This window comes from Lycorma delicatula, chromosome 11 (assembly GCF_047948215.1).
Source record: "Lycorma delicatula isolate Av1 chromosome 11, ASM4794821v1, whole genome shotgun sequence".
NCBI classification, from domain to species: domain Eukaryota; kingdom Metazoa; phylum Arthropoda; class Insecta; order Hemiptera; family Fulgoridae; genus Lycorma; species Lycorma delicatula.
Genome location: NC_134465.1, coordinates 47678824 through 47695826, shown reverse-complemented (window position 1 = coordinate 47695826; position 17003 = coordinate 47678824). Strand labels below are relative to the sequence as shown.

Here is a 17003-nt window from a genome sequence, read left to right as displayed (position 1 = left end):
GTGTCCTCCAAACTGTCGACTGTAAAGTACGAAACTCCAATTCGCTTAAAAAGATGTCATGTACTGATGCTTAGACTGCGCTAGCATTTCAAAATGGCCACCATTTTGAATGGACTGAGAGATCAGGTTCATTATTTTACACAGGTAAACCTCTAGGTACCCTAGCAGTATATGAAATTTCAGCTCAATATGATTAACCATTCCTGAGAAATAAATTTTTGTTAAAAATACAAAATGGTGCATAGCCATTTTGTATTTTTAACATAAAGCATTTCTGGACGTATGTTGATATAACGTTTTTTCTTTAATTCAATTTGAGGAGTATTCTCTGAATATTTGAGACAGTTTTTATAAACGCCCTTTATACGGTTTTTGAAAATATTTCCACTTGACTGAAAATTACTTTTACAGTATACAGTACATTAAATTGGCTCTAAGACTGTGTATGTGGTTGAATAAACAAATATCAATTGTAAATGCATACGTTGAATTATCATATTATTCAATCTTCTATAGATAAACAATAGAATAGAATACAAGAATAAATAATAAAGAATAGAATACAGATAAACACCTACATATGTAAATGTAAACATTTTCTTGAATACAATACTACAATACAGGATATTTTTATAACAAGTGTAAAAATTAAAACACAAATTATTTTATGACTTCTTTTTTTGTTCATTGTACAAAGTGTTCAATATTTGGAGTCTTCTATTACGTAATCTTATTTCAAGCAACAGGTAATTACAGAACTGTCTTTTGTTGGTGTATATAGTTTTACTGTACAACATGCAATTAATAATATTTGTAGTTCCAGCAATAAAGTTTATAATGGCAAACATTCGAAAGCTAATACAAATATTCACTACTAACATGCTTTTTAAACAATAAAAAAAAAAAGTAGGAACCATCAAGATTACATATGGATTGTTCAAGGGTCATTCAATAATTAAAGAAACAAATTGTAACAATGGAAAAACTATAGCTATTCAATAGAGTGCGTTAAAATTGTCTCATGTTCAAGTTGACACTACTGACATAAAATACATTAGCTGTTCAAAAAAGCTTCCATTATTATAACCTCTTTTGTTTATTTCAAATTGTCGGTTCAGCTTGAAATGTGTATCATGGAAAAACAGCATGCTGCAATATAATTTTTGTTTTCTGCAGATATAATGCTAACTGAAATTATTTTATTCTTAATGATCTTATTCACAAGAAGAGACATGTGTAAATTTGGTAAATTACTAAAATCTGTAGTGTGAGTAGAGGTGGATTTCAAGATGGTTGACTGAAAATCACAATACCAACCAAATTCACATTTGTACAAAACTTAAATGGTGGTTTTCAGTAGATGGTAATGTTTTTTTAAGATCATGTAACAAATTTGTGATTAAACTTACATCATTTTAAGCCGAAACCTGAACATCGAAGTATGGACTGGAAACACCAATTTGCCTGCCAGAAAAAAATTCAAAACCTATGTATCAGTCAGTATAGTGAAGATAATAGGTGTTTTGAGACTATAAGTCCCAGTTTATTGCAATCATTCGGAAGAACAATCAACTGAGTACTATTATGACTTGCTAGAAAACATAGTGAAACCCCCAATAAAGAAGAAAATTACCAGTTCTGTCTTAAAAGCTGTACTTATTCTACATGATAATGCCCATCCCCATTATACTCAAAAGACATGAGAAGCTATTAAAATTGGGTTAGAAGGAGTTGTCACATCCGCCTTACAGTCCTGATCTCAGATTTTTTTTAATTTATTTCTCTCAAACACTTTTTACTTGACAGTGAGTTTGGTAACAATAAGGAGACCAACAATGTTTGACTCGGACATTGAGGTGAACAATTCTTTACTACTGGAATAAGAAAGCTGGCAGAAGGAAGAGATAAATGCCTAAATGTAGTCAAGGATTATGTTGAAAAGTTTTATTAGTTTCATTCTCATTTAATAAATAATTTTTCTACAGTAATTTTCATCTTTAATTAATGAAAAATCATTGTAAATTATATCACCATTATAGATTACACAGCTTTAAAGTAAACCTTTAAAGTTTCGCAGTTAGTATCAGGCCAAAAACCTTCAGAACCTATAGTTCACTGAATCCTAGAAGCTAGAATATCCTGTAATATAGATGTTCAAATTCACATAAATTATCTAGCATCTTTATAGGTGGAATTTAAATAGAATTTAATTTAACCCAATTTCTGAGTCAAGAAAGTATAAGCTTTTATGAATGGCATTAAAAAAAAAATGCAACATTAAAAATACAACATATACCTGATGGTAGACCTAAATTAAAATATCTATTCGGTCCAGGTTTGAAATCTCTAACTTTCTGGACAAGATATTTTGCCGACCATTCTGTTACTTCATTAGGTGTAGGTAGTATCACTAACCTCATCTTGACTTTTATTCCAACCTAAAAAATGAACATTTTACTTGTAATATATATAAGAAATTACCTATAAAATGTATAATTATAATTTAAAAGTTGTATCAACTTTAATAAACTAAATTAAAATGGTTTTAAGCCATTATTCATGATTTAATTATATTTTGAATACTAGTAAAGCTTCAATCAATGACTCAAACAAAATTTGATTTACAGTAAATTATTGTTGTAATAAATAAGACTGTTAAAATGAATCAAGCATTCAAACAACTTTTCACTGAATATGAATTAAGAATGTACAAAAATGCAATTTAAAAATAATCTAAAATACAGAAAATCTAATTAAATACAAAGAAATGTAAATAATAATTTGTCAACAAAAATGTAACAGGTAGAAACGGATGACAGTAAGTTGATAAAATAACTGAAGAAGAATTTGGCTTATATATTATGCTAATTTGATTATATTTAATACATCTTAAATATCTTCATTCAAAAGTTTTGAGGAATATCCTAAGGTGTAACTTAGGCTACACCAGCCTGAAATGACCATGTCTTACACTGGGGTCATGACTTGTATTCAAGTTGATGTAGTACAAAAGTCCATCATTTACATGTCCAGGCTCATGATTACAGAAAAGACTTAGCATTTATTTAAATAAATCTTAGCATAAATTACTGGAAATAATGATTTCCTTTGTCTTAAATATTATTGTCTGCTACTTTTTACAAAGGTATGTCAAAGAACATTGATTAACAGTGACTATCCAAAATAAAGAGTAATTTGTACTAGAAAGCAGAATTTTCAGACAGGTCTGTAGACAAGGCTGCTCTTAACAAACCACACAAATACCAAGAAAGCAACAGTTTACAAGTACCTAAATCCTTCACCATCCAGAAAAGTCTATAAAACATCCATTCAAGGATGAATCAAGGATAACAGAAAAGGTTGGATAATGAGAAAGAATAGCATAGTAATGACTCCACAGAAACTGAGAAATAAACATCTAAAAGGGTTCTCCAAGATTATCCAAAGCCCCTTCAGGAAGGAGATAACACGATTCCATCAACTTCTCAGGAAATCAGGTATCATTTACTCAGAATAAGGAACAGATATGGTACTATTGGAAGCATATCACAATAATTTTGTGTTTACTAATTAAAATATACACTACAAAAAATTACTGTTCCTCCAGGTAATAATGATACCCAAGAACAGGTATAAACTTAACTTAAGAAAATCTATTCCTGGATTCTTGCTGCATCTGAAAAAAAAATTCAACTTAACTATCACTGTTTGGTGAGATCACCATTGGAAACTAATTTATATAAGGCATCTAAGTAAATATTTAATCCAAAGGTAGCTTAACTCAACTCTACTTTTTAACACAAAATGATTAAATAGGGAAGACTACTGGAGAGAGCTGTCTTGATTTCATTAATTAGAAATTGAAAGTACATATTAAATTAATTAAAAAGAAATATAACCTGCTTAATAGGTAAGTAATTTACTAAAAAAAGAGATTTTTAAAAATTACATTTTTCAACAGATTTCATTTTACAATATAACCAACAGATAAAGACAATAAACCTTTTTTTTTCTGTAGTCATATGTTTTACAATCATTACAAAATTTATATACGAATCCATTTGGTCATCCAAATAATAATATGATAACCATTCAACTACTGTTACTGATTAATCTGTATTTTAATGCATAAAAATATCTATTAAAAATAAAAATACATAATAAACATATAAGTTTATATACTGAAAGAAGGTTGAAAAAATTTTATTAGATATCCTAATTCATCTTTAGAAACTTCACACTTTTCCTTTTTTCTTCTTTTCTTTTAACTAACAGAAATTTGTTTAAACATTTTTGCAACAATTCTTGTTTTAATTTACATTAAATTTCATAATTAAAAAGTTTAAACTGTTTTAATTTTAAATTAAAAAATAATAATTAGGTCACTTCCATTTGGTCAAAACATGCATAACAAAGTTTACTTATACTTAACAAAATGTCAATTTTATTGCAAAAACTATAAAAAAATAAGTGGTTTATTTGACAAATAAGTAAAAAATTACAATAAAATAAATTAACTAAATAATTATAATGAAAATAAATAAACTTATGCAAGTACTTACAAAGTTGTTTTGATATGTAGAACAGACTGAGATTGTGGAAGTGGATTATTTAAACAGTAATCTACTTTTCGGTCAATTACTTATCAGACAAAAGAGGGGTAAAGATCAACTAGTTTTCAGTACAGTGAACTATACTTTCAGCACGTTATGACGTACATTAATGAATTTAACAACTAATTATATAATATCACGCTCGTTATCCTGTAACTAAATTGATGCAATTCTAGTTAAAATATCACCTGATTAATCAGAAATAAAATTCCAAATTATATTATTAAAATTGTTTAAAATGATACTAAAATTCAAATCAAAAAGGGTAAATAAAAAATAAGCCGATTTTAATACAAATAAAAACAAAAACAGGAAGCAAAGTTTATCACATTTAAAACTTCTACATCAAAAGACATCCAAAGCTCCCATAACGAAGACTAACTATTAATCTGCTCTTATCACACTACCAACACTAAAGTAGTGGACATTCTTATCAGAAGTCATAATAAATTGTATATGATTACCATCCCAACATATTATAATTGTGTAATTAGTAATTTTTTTGGACAAGATTTGTTACTTATATATTAATTATTTATTAACATTATTAATAACTTGCTGCAAAAATAACAGAAAGTAATTTTTTTTACATTTTGTTCCTGTTGTTGGTAACTCGATATGTACTTACCCTGGTGAATGGTCGTGTAGTTAGGATTAATAAGTTAGGTTAGAATTAAGACACGTGTAATGCAATTTTGTGACACTTGTGTTGTTGTAAATGCAGTTTTTGAAATAATTAAATAAAAGATACATATTTATTAATATGGTAAGATCATTTTATAATTTTTTGTGCTGTTTCAAGTAATAAATCATTATTAAACATCCGGTACGATAACCTACGTCCTTTGACTTTTTTGGGTTATTAAACTTTCGTATTTATGAACATATTGGAATTGTAAATTAGTTTATGTATGTTTATGAAAAGATGAGTTTATCAAAAGCTTTTGTAGATTTTTTCTTGTTGAAAGATTGTGTCATTCAAGCCTTTCGTACAGTCTGATGGTTACACTACCCTTTTATAAATTTCAAACATGTTTAAAGTTACAGATTATTGTGTAGAATATTTCCCACTGAAAATAATAAACCTTGTATTGTTGGTAGATCTCTTTAATGATGGAAATGTTTAGTTATTTTGTTTATGATGAAATTCTAGTGCAAACAGTGAAATCACAAAATTATAATTTGTAAAGCATAAAATTTCACCTTTCATACAATTGCAAAAGCATTCATTATCATATTTTATATTCAAAAATAGTTATTCATGAAAGTTTAGAAAGCTTAGTTGTACTGGATAGGGAATAGCTTGCTGGATAGTCAACCTACAATGTTATATCACAGTTCCCTTAATCCCTTCACTTGTACAGTTAGAAGTGTAAACAGTATTTTTAATAACCAGGCAGAAATACTCTCCATCTATGTGTTTATATTTTCTAAATTTAACAAGCTATTCTTATCGCACTTTATTTTTGTTCTCTGAACATGTGGATCTTTTTTTGTTAAGATTTCCTGATCTGTTATATTATTAAAACAAGTACAGCAAAGTTTATAAATTTATATTTTCAAATGTGTGTACCTCACAGCTACAAAACTATGTATAAGGGTATTCATTTCATGTAGATGTTGAATACCCCGATTTCATGTGGTGGATGATGAATTGAAAGATGCTGTAAAATTATCAAATGATCAAGGAAGCCTGCCAGCATTTTTCATTGATGGAACGAGAAAACTGATTCACCACTGGCAGAAATGTGTAGCTATAAATGGGGATGTAGCAAATGTTCATTTTTATAGCAAGTAAAATGTACTATTGTGCTTCATTTGTTTCACTTGAGTATTATTTGTGACAGTGCATTACATTTCAGTCATTCCTCATAACTAAGATTATTGTTGGCTGAATTGCTAAGAACATTGGTTAAAGCATGACACTTGTTACTAAATGCTCCTCTAATCCATGATCTTTCTTTAATAATCCTTTTTTTTGTATTTATTTATAAAATAAATATTAAAAATAAACTAAAAAAAAACACAAGGTAATTTTTTATTGCAGAATTTTTTTATTAGGATATATAAGATGTAATTAAAACTTGTATTTATTGTAATAACAGTAGCATTCGTTAATTCAATACCTAAGCAGAAGAAATAATAGCATTATGTTTTAATGTAGAAATTTTCATTTAATTTTGACAATTTTGTTTTTGTAATTTATTTATTGAATAGCACTAATTTTTTCATATTTACTGAACATAATTTATAGTTTTCATTGTATGCATCAAGGTATAAACATTACTCAGTTGATCAATACAATATTAAAAAAACATTTCATTTTTAAAGATTAAAAGCTATGTATTGATGAATCTGTGTACTAATCTCGCATATAATTTTTATTAATTTTTCACATATAATTGAGTAATGTAGCTCCATTAATAACCAATAATCCATTAACCAATAGAATAATATGTAATTAACTAATATAATATATGTAATTGAATAATCCATTTTTTAACCAATGTTGAAAAGTTAATTGAGTTTTAATATAAGTTTATGTTTTACAAGTGATGACTGATAAGTAATGCGCAGTTGTATATAACAAGAGGAACAAAACATACAGAGTGACATATACCGTCATACTGAATCTACATTCCTCACTACATGCTTGCCAAGTCTTATTCAACTCTGTCTACTCATTCATTGTCAATAGCTTTTGTCAAGGAGTCGAATGTGCTATTATGTCAGTGTATTTAAAACAATATTAAAATTATTTTGAATAATCATTAATCAATAAAAAATTACTATAATTGAATTTTTAACAGCTGTAAAAATAAATCCTAGAAACATTCATCATTGTTTACAAGCTGTTTATCAGGTGATAAAACTGTAGATCGTACTGCTATGAATTAGGTGGGCAGCAAGATTTTACCCATGAGAGTGATAAAACAAAAATACCTCTCTTAACAGAGTTCTGGAATACGAAAAGTAGTTATGCAGTGGAGTATCTAGAATACCTGAATTTTCCATAGTAAATAAAGACACTTGAAAAGACAAATGTGTCATGTTTAAAAATTCATTCACTTGATCCTGGAATATAATAATGCTCAGTCACACATTCCATGTGCTATTGTCAAAGCTCTTGTTAAGTTGATACTTGAAGCCGTTCCACACCCTCCATATGTAGCTGATTTAGTGACCTGGCGATTATCACTTCTTTCTGAATTTTAAGAGGAACCTTAATGGCATTCATTTCATTTTAGCCATTAATGTGGAGATTATATTGAAAAGTAAAGGTATGTTTTGGGGAGCCAGTAAAATGCAGTTTCAGCCTCTTTTGTTTCATTTTAATATTTATTTCCATTTATGAGTTATTAGTGAGTGTGCATTATTTTTCAGTTGCTCTTCATATTATATTTATATTGTTTGGGTTAGATATGAAATATTTTTATTATACAATTGCTTAATTAAAATTATTAATATTAATTTCAATGTAAACCCTAAAACACAAGCAGTATAATGAAATAATTCAGCAGTCCTGTAACATATGTATGTTGAAAAACAAAAATTAGAGATGCTACTCTATTTGCATTGCCATAAGACTATTCCTGGTTTGCCCCTTAGACCAGGGTTTTCCATTCTACTGAGCTGTACTGATATTATTGTCCCTTGAATTTCAATAATTTAATTATGAATTAAATTGTAATTACACTAATTTAATTCGTGTTATTATTTGCAAATTTTTTTTTTTTAGACATCAGTTCAAGAACGTAAAGGTACGTTTAAAGTAGAATATCTTCAAAAAATAGAAAAACAAATACAAGAAAAATGGGCTAAACAAAAAATATATGAATGTGATGCTCCTAAAGATTTTAAACCGAATTCAAAAAAAGAAAAATTTCTTGTTACTTTTCCATTCCCTTATATGAATGGACGACTTCATCTGGGACATGTATTTACATTATCAAAAAGTGAGGTAAGTGTTAAATCTATTCAGTTCTTAACTTTTTTTGATTTTTTTTAAGAGGTGGAGGAACCCCATTTACAGGTGCCTAGGCAATGTCGGATTCGCTAACTGGTTCCACAAGATGGTAGTAAGACCGTATGTGTGCCTGTGCCCTACCGATTAAACCTCCACCCCTCCTGGAAACTGCTGATGTGGCATTACTTCAGGAGGGGGGAATAATGCCCTTAAACACAATTGGATATCACTAATATATGTGAAAACCCATACAATCAACAACCAAAAACATCACATGTGCATCTGTATCAGAAAAGAAAAACATAGAACAAAAGTTAAGGAAACACTCGCAACAATCACAAACAAAAATCACACCACACTCCTCACACAAACTCACACCCAGCAATGTACACAAAATAACATTTACCATTTTCAGCCACTATCGTTGCTCCAAAGATACAGTGAGCACACCATCGGGATTCAGGGAAGTGCCCACAGCCTAATTGCACCAAGGCAACCTCCAGATGCTCAGGAGACCCCCAAGGTGGTTGGTCATGAGCCTGTCCTTCCCGGCACCCTTAAGCGCCTTGCTCCAAGTCAGGACTCCTCCCATGTGTGCAACTTCTTGTTTACCCTCTTTACATCAACTTCCCTATCTTCCACTCATTGATTAAGTAGTACGTCCATTGTCCCTTCGTTTCTCTGTCACAACGCTCTTGCCAGATTTTCATGAACTCTATAGGCATATTTTAATGAATCTATAGGCATAAGCCCCGCCAGGGCTTTGGTCGCTTCCTCGGAGACTGTGTGGTACGCAGATATTATCTTTAAACAGCTTTTTCTATGCAATGCTTCTAATTTGCCTAAGTATTTGGCATATCTAATCACACTGTCTCATATCTTGACGCCATACAACATCATGAAGTATAATTTAACTTAGAGCTAGTTAAAAAGATTACTGTGGGTGTGCGTGCATGCATATATATATATATATATATATATATATATGTGTGTGTGTGTGTGTGTGTGTGTGTGTGTGTGTGTGTATGTGTGTGTGTGTGTGTGTGTGTGTGTGTGTGTGTGTGTGTGTGTGTGTGTGTGTGTGTGTGTGTGCGTGTGTGTGTGTGTGTGTGTGTGTGTGTGTGTGTGTGTGTGTAAAATATAATTTAAAACAATAAATTATAACCACCAGATACAGTCAAAATAAAAAGCTAAGAACACATATCTTTTTACTTACACTTACATATATATTTAATAGATCACACACACACAGTAATCTTTTTAACTAGCTAAGTTAAATTATACTCCATGATGCTGTATGGGGTCGAGATATGAGACAGTGTGATTAGATATGCCAAATACTTAACCCAAGTGCAGAATAAATGAAATAGGGTGACTTCCTTATTTCATTACATAAGCAGAAGCGATTTTGCAAACCTAATTTGCATCATCAACTGCATTATATTTATGTACATATTTGAAAAAAACATCATAACTCGCAATAAGTAATACCATATCAATTATTCATTTATATCTTATGTTAATTTTTTTAAACTAATTAAATTTTATTAAAAACTTCTAAATTTATCATAATTTAATAGCTTATACAAAAATTTAAAAACTTAAAAAATATATATATGTATGATTACATTTCATTTTATATATGCCTCGGTGGTCAAATTTATTTTTAACTTTTTTATTTTTAATAATATATTTTATAGGTTTATTTGTTTTATACAAAAAAAGAAGAAATACAGGGTGTTCAACTTCAAAGAGGCACCATCAATAGTTTATATTACATGCATATTTTTGTTAAAATGCATGGGGAAGACTGTTTATTGCCTACACATTTGAATATTGTCAGTCTGGGTCATGCATCGGCTTTTGAACAAGGTTGTGTAATCATATGTTGTTGTTTGTTAAAATATGGTTAACTGTTGAAGAACATTTATTAGTGATGGAAACTTATTTAGAGATGAAGTCTTATATGGTGTGTCACTGAAAATTCAAGGAAAAATTTGAAAAGTAAGCATCAGTAAAAAGTGTTATTCAGAAGTTAGTTAAAAATAAAAAGTTTTGTGAAACAGGTTTGATGTGTGATTATAAACATGCCCAGTACAGGTCAGTTTTAACATTGCAGATTATACAGGATGTTAAAGTGGCAGTTACAAATCTCCTCTAAAATCTTTGCAAAGACTAAACCGGGAAAATAATATTTCACTAGGTTCAGCACACACTGTAGTGATGAAAATTCTATAATGTTATCCCAAGTATCAAATGCAGGTTTTCCATGAGCTAACTAATGCTGATTATGGTAAAAGGTTTAATTACTATCAACAGTTCAAGAACTTAATTAGATAGAGGTAGCATTGGCATTTTAGATAAAGAGTTTTTCACAGCTGTAGTGTGGTTTTATCTTGATGGGTATGTTAATATTCAGAACTATCATCGGACCTGGGGTACTGAAAAAACACACATTTTCTTTGAATTTCTCCAACGCCCACAAAAAATGCTGTATGGTGTGCGGTTTCAAGGTGACAAGTAATAGGACCCTTGCTTTTTTTGAAAAAACTGGATGCTGCTGTCTACCTAGAAGTTATCCAACAGTTCATATCCTTACTGCAAGAGGATGAGTTTGACTATTGGTTGCAACAGGATATTGCCACTTGCCATACAACTTGCTTTATTATGATGTTACAGGGTGTTTTTGGTGGAAGAATCATTTCTAAAGGATTGTGGTCACCAAGATTCTCTTATCTGACTAGTCTAGATTTTTTTCTTTGGGATTACTTAAATGAAATTGATTATTGGGAGGCAATCCACACATCCTGCAGGAATTGAAGACAAACATGACCAGTGCTGTCTAGGAAATAGACAGGGTATAGCTAACAGGAGTAGCCAGGAAAATGGTCAAACATGTTGACAGATGCATAAAAGTGGATTGACACCATTTTCAACACTTTCTGTGAATTATACACTTATATAATTTGTTTGCAAATAAATTATTATTTATAAACTAAATTAAGTGATGGGGCCTCTTATAAGTTGAACATCATGTATATATATGTATATATTTAAATGAATTTTAAAAAGATTAATTTCAGTGTTTATATATATATATATATATATATATATATATATATATATATATATATTAAGGATGAATATTAAGTTCCGTGTAATAGATTAATAATATACATTATTTTCATTTTATTTTTATTACTGATAGAAAACATTAGACATTTGCATTATATCTAGAACTGGAGTTTTAAAATACTACATTTCAGTAGGATTGTAGTGGACATTTGTTCCATTCATTTTTTAATCTCTTTCAGTTTGCAGCTCGTTATCAACGTTTGAAAGGAAAGAGAGTACTTTTTCCATTCGGTTTTCATGGTACTGGTATGCCTATAAAAGCTTGTGCAGATAAATTAAAAAGGGAAATTGAGACTTACGGTTTTCCACCAGTGTTTCCTAAAGAAGAGGATACTATAATTGAAGTGAAAGATGATGTTGTAATGAAGGATAAAAGTAAAGGAAAAAAGGTATTTTTTTGTTATATAATAATAAGATATTAAGTATTTATTATATTTGTCTATATTCCTTTTTAAAATGTATTATTATATTTGTATCTTCCAGAACTCAAGATATGAAAAATTGATTATATCCCCTCATTGTTTAGATCCAGATACCAAAGACACCATACTCAATTGATTCATTTATTAATTGAGGTGGTGTTTTTTTCCTGCAAATCTTTATCTACTAATTAAATGCACAAAAAAAACTAAATTTTACACAAAAAAATCATGTTAAATTGTATAAAATTGGACAATATAGTTAAAAGTATGATACAAAGTTGTCCAGAAAGTAGGAATCATTTGATGCATGGAGTTTGATTCACAACAGTGGGTCAAGACCAGTTGATGTCAATTGTTGTTTTGCTAGCAATTTTGTAGTTGTACTGTAACGTTGAGTGATTTTGTGTGTACTTGTAATGAATAAAAGAATCGAAAATCCTGCCTACTGTGATATGATTGATCATATATTTTTGAATGCACAAGTTGTTAATCTTGTGGAAATTCATCATCAGGTTACTGCTGTATATGGTGACAGTGTAATGAATGAAAGAAATGTAAGGAAATTGTGTCCTTATTTATGGCAGGGAGAACATCTGTTCATGATAAGCCTTGGTCAGGATGCCTTAATCTCATTACTGAACAGCTGAAAGAGCAGATTGACAAAGATATAAAGAGAACCAATGTTTTATGATAAATAAACTTAGTGATAAATTTCCTGTATGTTCATGATCTCTGTCATATAAACGTGATGGCACTATGAAGACGGCTGTTGGTGAGTGACTTAATGGACTGGCAGTAGGTTTGTTTGACAACACAATACACAAGTGACACAATTTGACAAATGCTTGAACTTAAGAGGTGATTATGTGGAAAAGTATCATAGCAAATTTAATGCATCTATGATTTACTGTAAAGTTGAAATTTTATGTTTTTATAACTTAGATTTTCAATTTGTTTTATTGAGCTTTTTCCTTATGCTTCGGACATGAAGTACAATTTAGTATCACATATTAATGTGATTTTTGTGTATCTTTAAATATCGGAAGGGTATTGAAGTTTTTGCAATCCTGAAAGAGTGCAAAGTGCACTAAAACAAAATACCATTCAAAAATATAACATCCCAAAAATAAAATAACCCTCGATTTCAAATCTGTGTATAAGACTTTGATAAAATATAAATACATTTTATTATTAAAGTTTTTATTTTGTATTGATTGGGTTTGGGTATTTATCATTTAATTCTATTATTAATGATAAAACGTGTACTTCAGTAACCATTGTTCAATCATTAGAATCTTTTCGATTATCTGTCTACATCAAATTTTTACAATTTTAACAAAGGATTAAAAAGACCATAAACTAACTTTTATTCTGGCCAATCAGACACAATAGCATGAAATATTCTTTTAAATAAGTCGTTGCCCTTGAGTCAGTAACGGCACGTAAACTTGCATAGGTACAAGTCAGTCATTGCCTGATGTGTACATTTCAAGCTCAGCAAAATTGTACTTGTCACTGTTTTATGTTCATAACCTACGTTTAGTGATTGATTATAGACCTTTCACTCGTCCGATATTACGGTTGTGCCGGGTAAAATAAATTACCAAGTTATAATTAACAATTGCTTAGCTGACCAAACAATTCGCACCCACCAAAGAATATTTTTACTTTCCCTACAAAAGCCGCCAAAACCTCTCTTTTCAGGAAGTTGATGGCCAACATGATTTTTTCTTTGAGAAAATAATCTCTTGTCAATTTCTCCTGCGATGCCAGGGCTACTGATTTGAATTAGATTTTTCAAGAAGTAATCGTCTGCCACTTCACGCATATAATTATTGTAATCTATTTTTGTGGACACATTAATCTCAAGTTTTTGTTTGTAAAATTCTATGGTGATAAATTTTTGTGACTGGCAATTAGTAAAAATAAAATAACAATATTTTATGAAACAGTAGTTTTGATTGTGATAGATATGTGTTCTGTTGTATTTTTTATACTCACAACAGTGTGAATAAACTGTTTTCATACCGTTTCATCACTGATGATTATAAATGTACAGTACTATTATACATTTTTGCACCTTATGCAGAACATGAGGCTCTTGAAAAAATTTGATTGTGTCTTCTTCAATTTTAAACTTTCAGTCAAGCAAATGAAATTCATATCAACTGCCCCACACAAGTAATATAATGCTGCTAACTCTCTATAATGTATAAACCAAGTCACAATAAGCCTTTTTTCTATGAATTTACCAGGTTACATAAACAGGTTGATTTCAGTTATTTCCTTCGTATTTTTAATTTAATTATTATTATTTTGTTCTTATCTTTAGTCAAGGATGAATATTTGATTGTTTTTCATTCATTTGATTTGATTAAATTGGTTCAATCTGTGGGAAAATGTACATAGACAGATAAATGATAAGATCCAATCCAATCATTGTGCATTGCCACAAAAATTGTAGCAGACAGAATTTACCATTTGTATGATTGGAATCATTGTAAACAGAGGGAAAAAAGTCAGGAAACATTTTTACTTTGATTTATAATTTTATTAAAAAAATTCTAAAGAATTCAGTAGTTCTATGACTAAGAAGATATCTTTATGGGAAAAATTGAGAAAAAACTATATTTTGCTTTTGTAGTAGTATACTTATCACTGCAGCATAAAAATGTATCACTGGGTATGATAGTGTTTCTATAATTTAAAATTACTTTTTTTAAATTTTAGAGTAAAGCAGTTGCAAAAACTGGTTCTGCTAAATATCAGTGGCATATTATGGAAAGTCTTGGTGTTGAACCAGATGAAATAATGAAATTTGCTGATGAACATTATTGGCTTGATCATTTTCCACCGCTTGCTGTACAAGATTTACGTAATATTGGACTGCATGTATGTATATATTCATATTAATTGTTTAGTTATGTAGTTGTTGATTTATCTGTGTTTATATTTTAATCATTAATTATTTTATCACTGCAATTTTTTTTTAACAATTAATGCTGCACCATTTTTAAGCTTATGTATATGATACATCTATCGTAAAAATGAACTATTTTTATTACAAGCTATTTTTAATTGCAGCAGAATAATTAGTTGTTTTTCATATTTTATTATTGAAGTATCTGTATAATTCTTTAATTATTTTTATGATTTCAATAATTTTTCATAAGGCAAAAATATTTATCAAAATCATTTTTTATTATTGCCATATTTCAGAAGTTAATAAAGTATAAAGTTTTATTAAATTATTAATTAGACATATTCTGTCACTTTTCAAGTACCATTTTTGTTAAATTTTCTTTAGTCTTTAGTACAGTTAAATGATTATTGTGTTGAAAAAAATAAGTGTATAGATGTATATAAAAAAAAAGTAAGTGTATATATATATATATATATATGCATATAAAAAAAATTTCCTTTGGTTGTTTTTATCTCTTTATTAAGATAACTATGCATGAACATTACTTTTCAATGCATCCTTATATTCTCTTCTCATTTGCTCGTACGCTATTAATTCTGTGGCGATCTTTTCGGGGAATATTGGTTGTACAGAAGATTATTCTCTTTCAAGAAATTACATTTGTGTTATAAATGTGTGTTATATCTCACGGCGGTGTGAATTACATTGAAGTATGGTTGTTGGAACTGCCAACCTCTTATGTAAAGGTGAAGGAATCTTTCAAGTAAGTCTCTTATTAAGTAAAAGGTGTCACATAATCTTCATATAATTTAATTTTATGTGCATTGGAAGCAAAAGAGTTGTTATCCTCAAGGTTACGTTATAAGTTTTAACTATTATATAAAATAATTCTATGGTAATAAATTTTATCTTTAATTGATTTTTATTTGACTTTAATTGTAGATTGATTGGAGAAGAACATTTATTACTACTGATGCAAATCCATATTTTGATAGTTTTGTAAGGTGGCAATTTTTACGTTTAAAAGCGGCAAATAAAGTTAAATTTGGCAAAAGATACACCATATTTTCACCTCGTGATAATCAACCTTGTATGGATCATGATAGATCAACTGGTGAAGGTGTTGGTCCTCAAGAATATACTCTAATTAAAATGAAAGTTCTCGAACCTTATCCTTGTAAATTAAGGTTAGTATTTTATTCCAATTATGTTTATGTTGTAATATTAAACGAATCCCCTTCAAAAAAGCAATAAATAAATAATAGAGAAAGAAAATAAATGATATTAAATGTCTTGCATTAAAGAAATAAAGAATCAGTCAAATCAGTTGGTAATAAGTTTGTTCAAAGATTGATTCTAATTAGCCAACTTGAATTTATTTATTTTATATTCACTGTTGATATTGAATAATTTGGACTATCACACTTTGTTCAGATCATTAAAGTTTGAATTATTTAGAAGATATCTTAATACTCTAATTTTGTACAATTACAAACTTGTATTCACAAACAAGTAGGGATGAAAGGATTGTGCAGATCCCAGAAATGATTAAAAATATTCATGCTGTTGTCTTGCATAATCCAGAAAAAAAGATTTGCTCAGCCACATGCTACAGTTTTGCAAATACCTGATTGTTCTTTCACATGATCCTTGTTCACCCGTCAGGATCTGCATTTTCATTTTTGTAAACTGAAAATTTTATAAGAAATTGAACCTGAGGATTGTTTTACATGGATCCAATAGCTCTCTGCTGTTATTTTTAAAAAAAAGGAGTGTTTGAAGTCTTATCCTTCTCAGATTAATTGGCCCAGCATTCTGTTTGTTTTCTTTTCCACTTGGTCTAACATTGCATCACTTATCTTCCCAAAATTTTTGTTTAAATTTTTCCCTGACCATTTTCTCTAGGTTATCTTCCTTCCAGTGTACTACTCATATGTATCCAA

General features: G+C 29.2%; 2 protein-coding genes across 4 annotated transcripts in view; one reads left to right on the top strand and one right to left on the bottom strand.

The window, feature by feature from the left end:
* The window catches only part of Oscillin (glucosamine-6-phosphate isomerase Oscillin), a 38995-nt gene extending 33991 nt beyond the window's left edge, over positions 1–5004 (bottom strand). For 2 of the 3 annotated variants that reach the window (XM_075379155.1, XM_075379154.1), the window contains exons 1-2: positions 4563–5003; positions 2297–2438 (exon numbers count right to left, since the gene is read on the bottom strand). In XM_075379155.1, the coding sequence (XP_075235270.1) occupies positions 2297–2420 (124 nt within the window). In that variant the 5' untranslated portion in view covers positions 2421–2438; positions 4563–5003. Of the gene's footprint in view, positions 1–2296; positions 2439–4562 lie in introns of all 3 variants that reach the window. The other variant, XM_075379156.1, reaches the window with a different exon arrangement.
* A 236-nt stretch (positions 5005–5240) lies between these two features.
* The window catches only part of LeuRS (Leucyl-tRNA synthetase), a 69277-nt gene continuing 57514 nt past the window's right edge, over positions 5241–17003 (top strand). Inside the window, exons 1-5 of the mRNA XM_075379258.1 lie at positions 5241–5379; positions 8353–8574; positions 11895–12104; positions 14868–15029; positions 16003–16247. Of these exons, the coding sequence (XP_075235373.1) occupies positions 5377–5379; positions 8353–8574; positions 11895–12104; positions 14868–15029; positions 16003–16247 (842 nt within the window). The 5' untranslated portion in view covers positions 5241–5376. The remainder of the gene's footprint in view (positions 5380–8352; positions 8575–11894; positions 12105–14867; positions 15030–16002; positions 16248–17003) is intronic.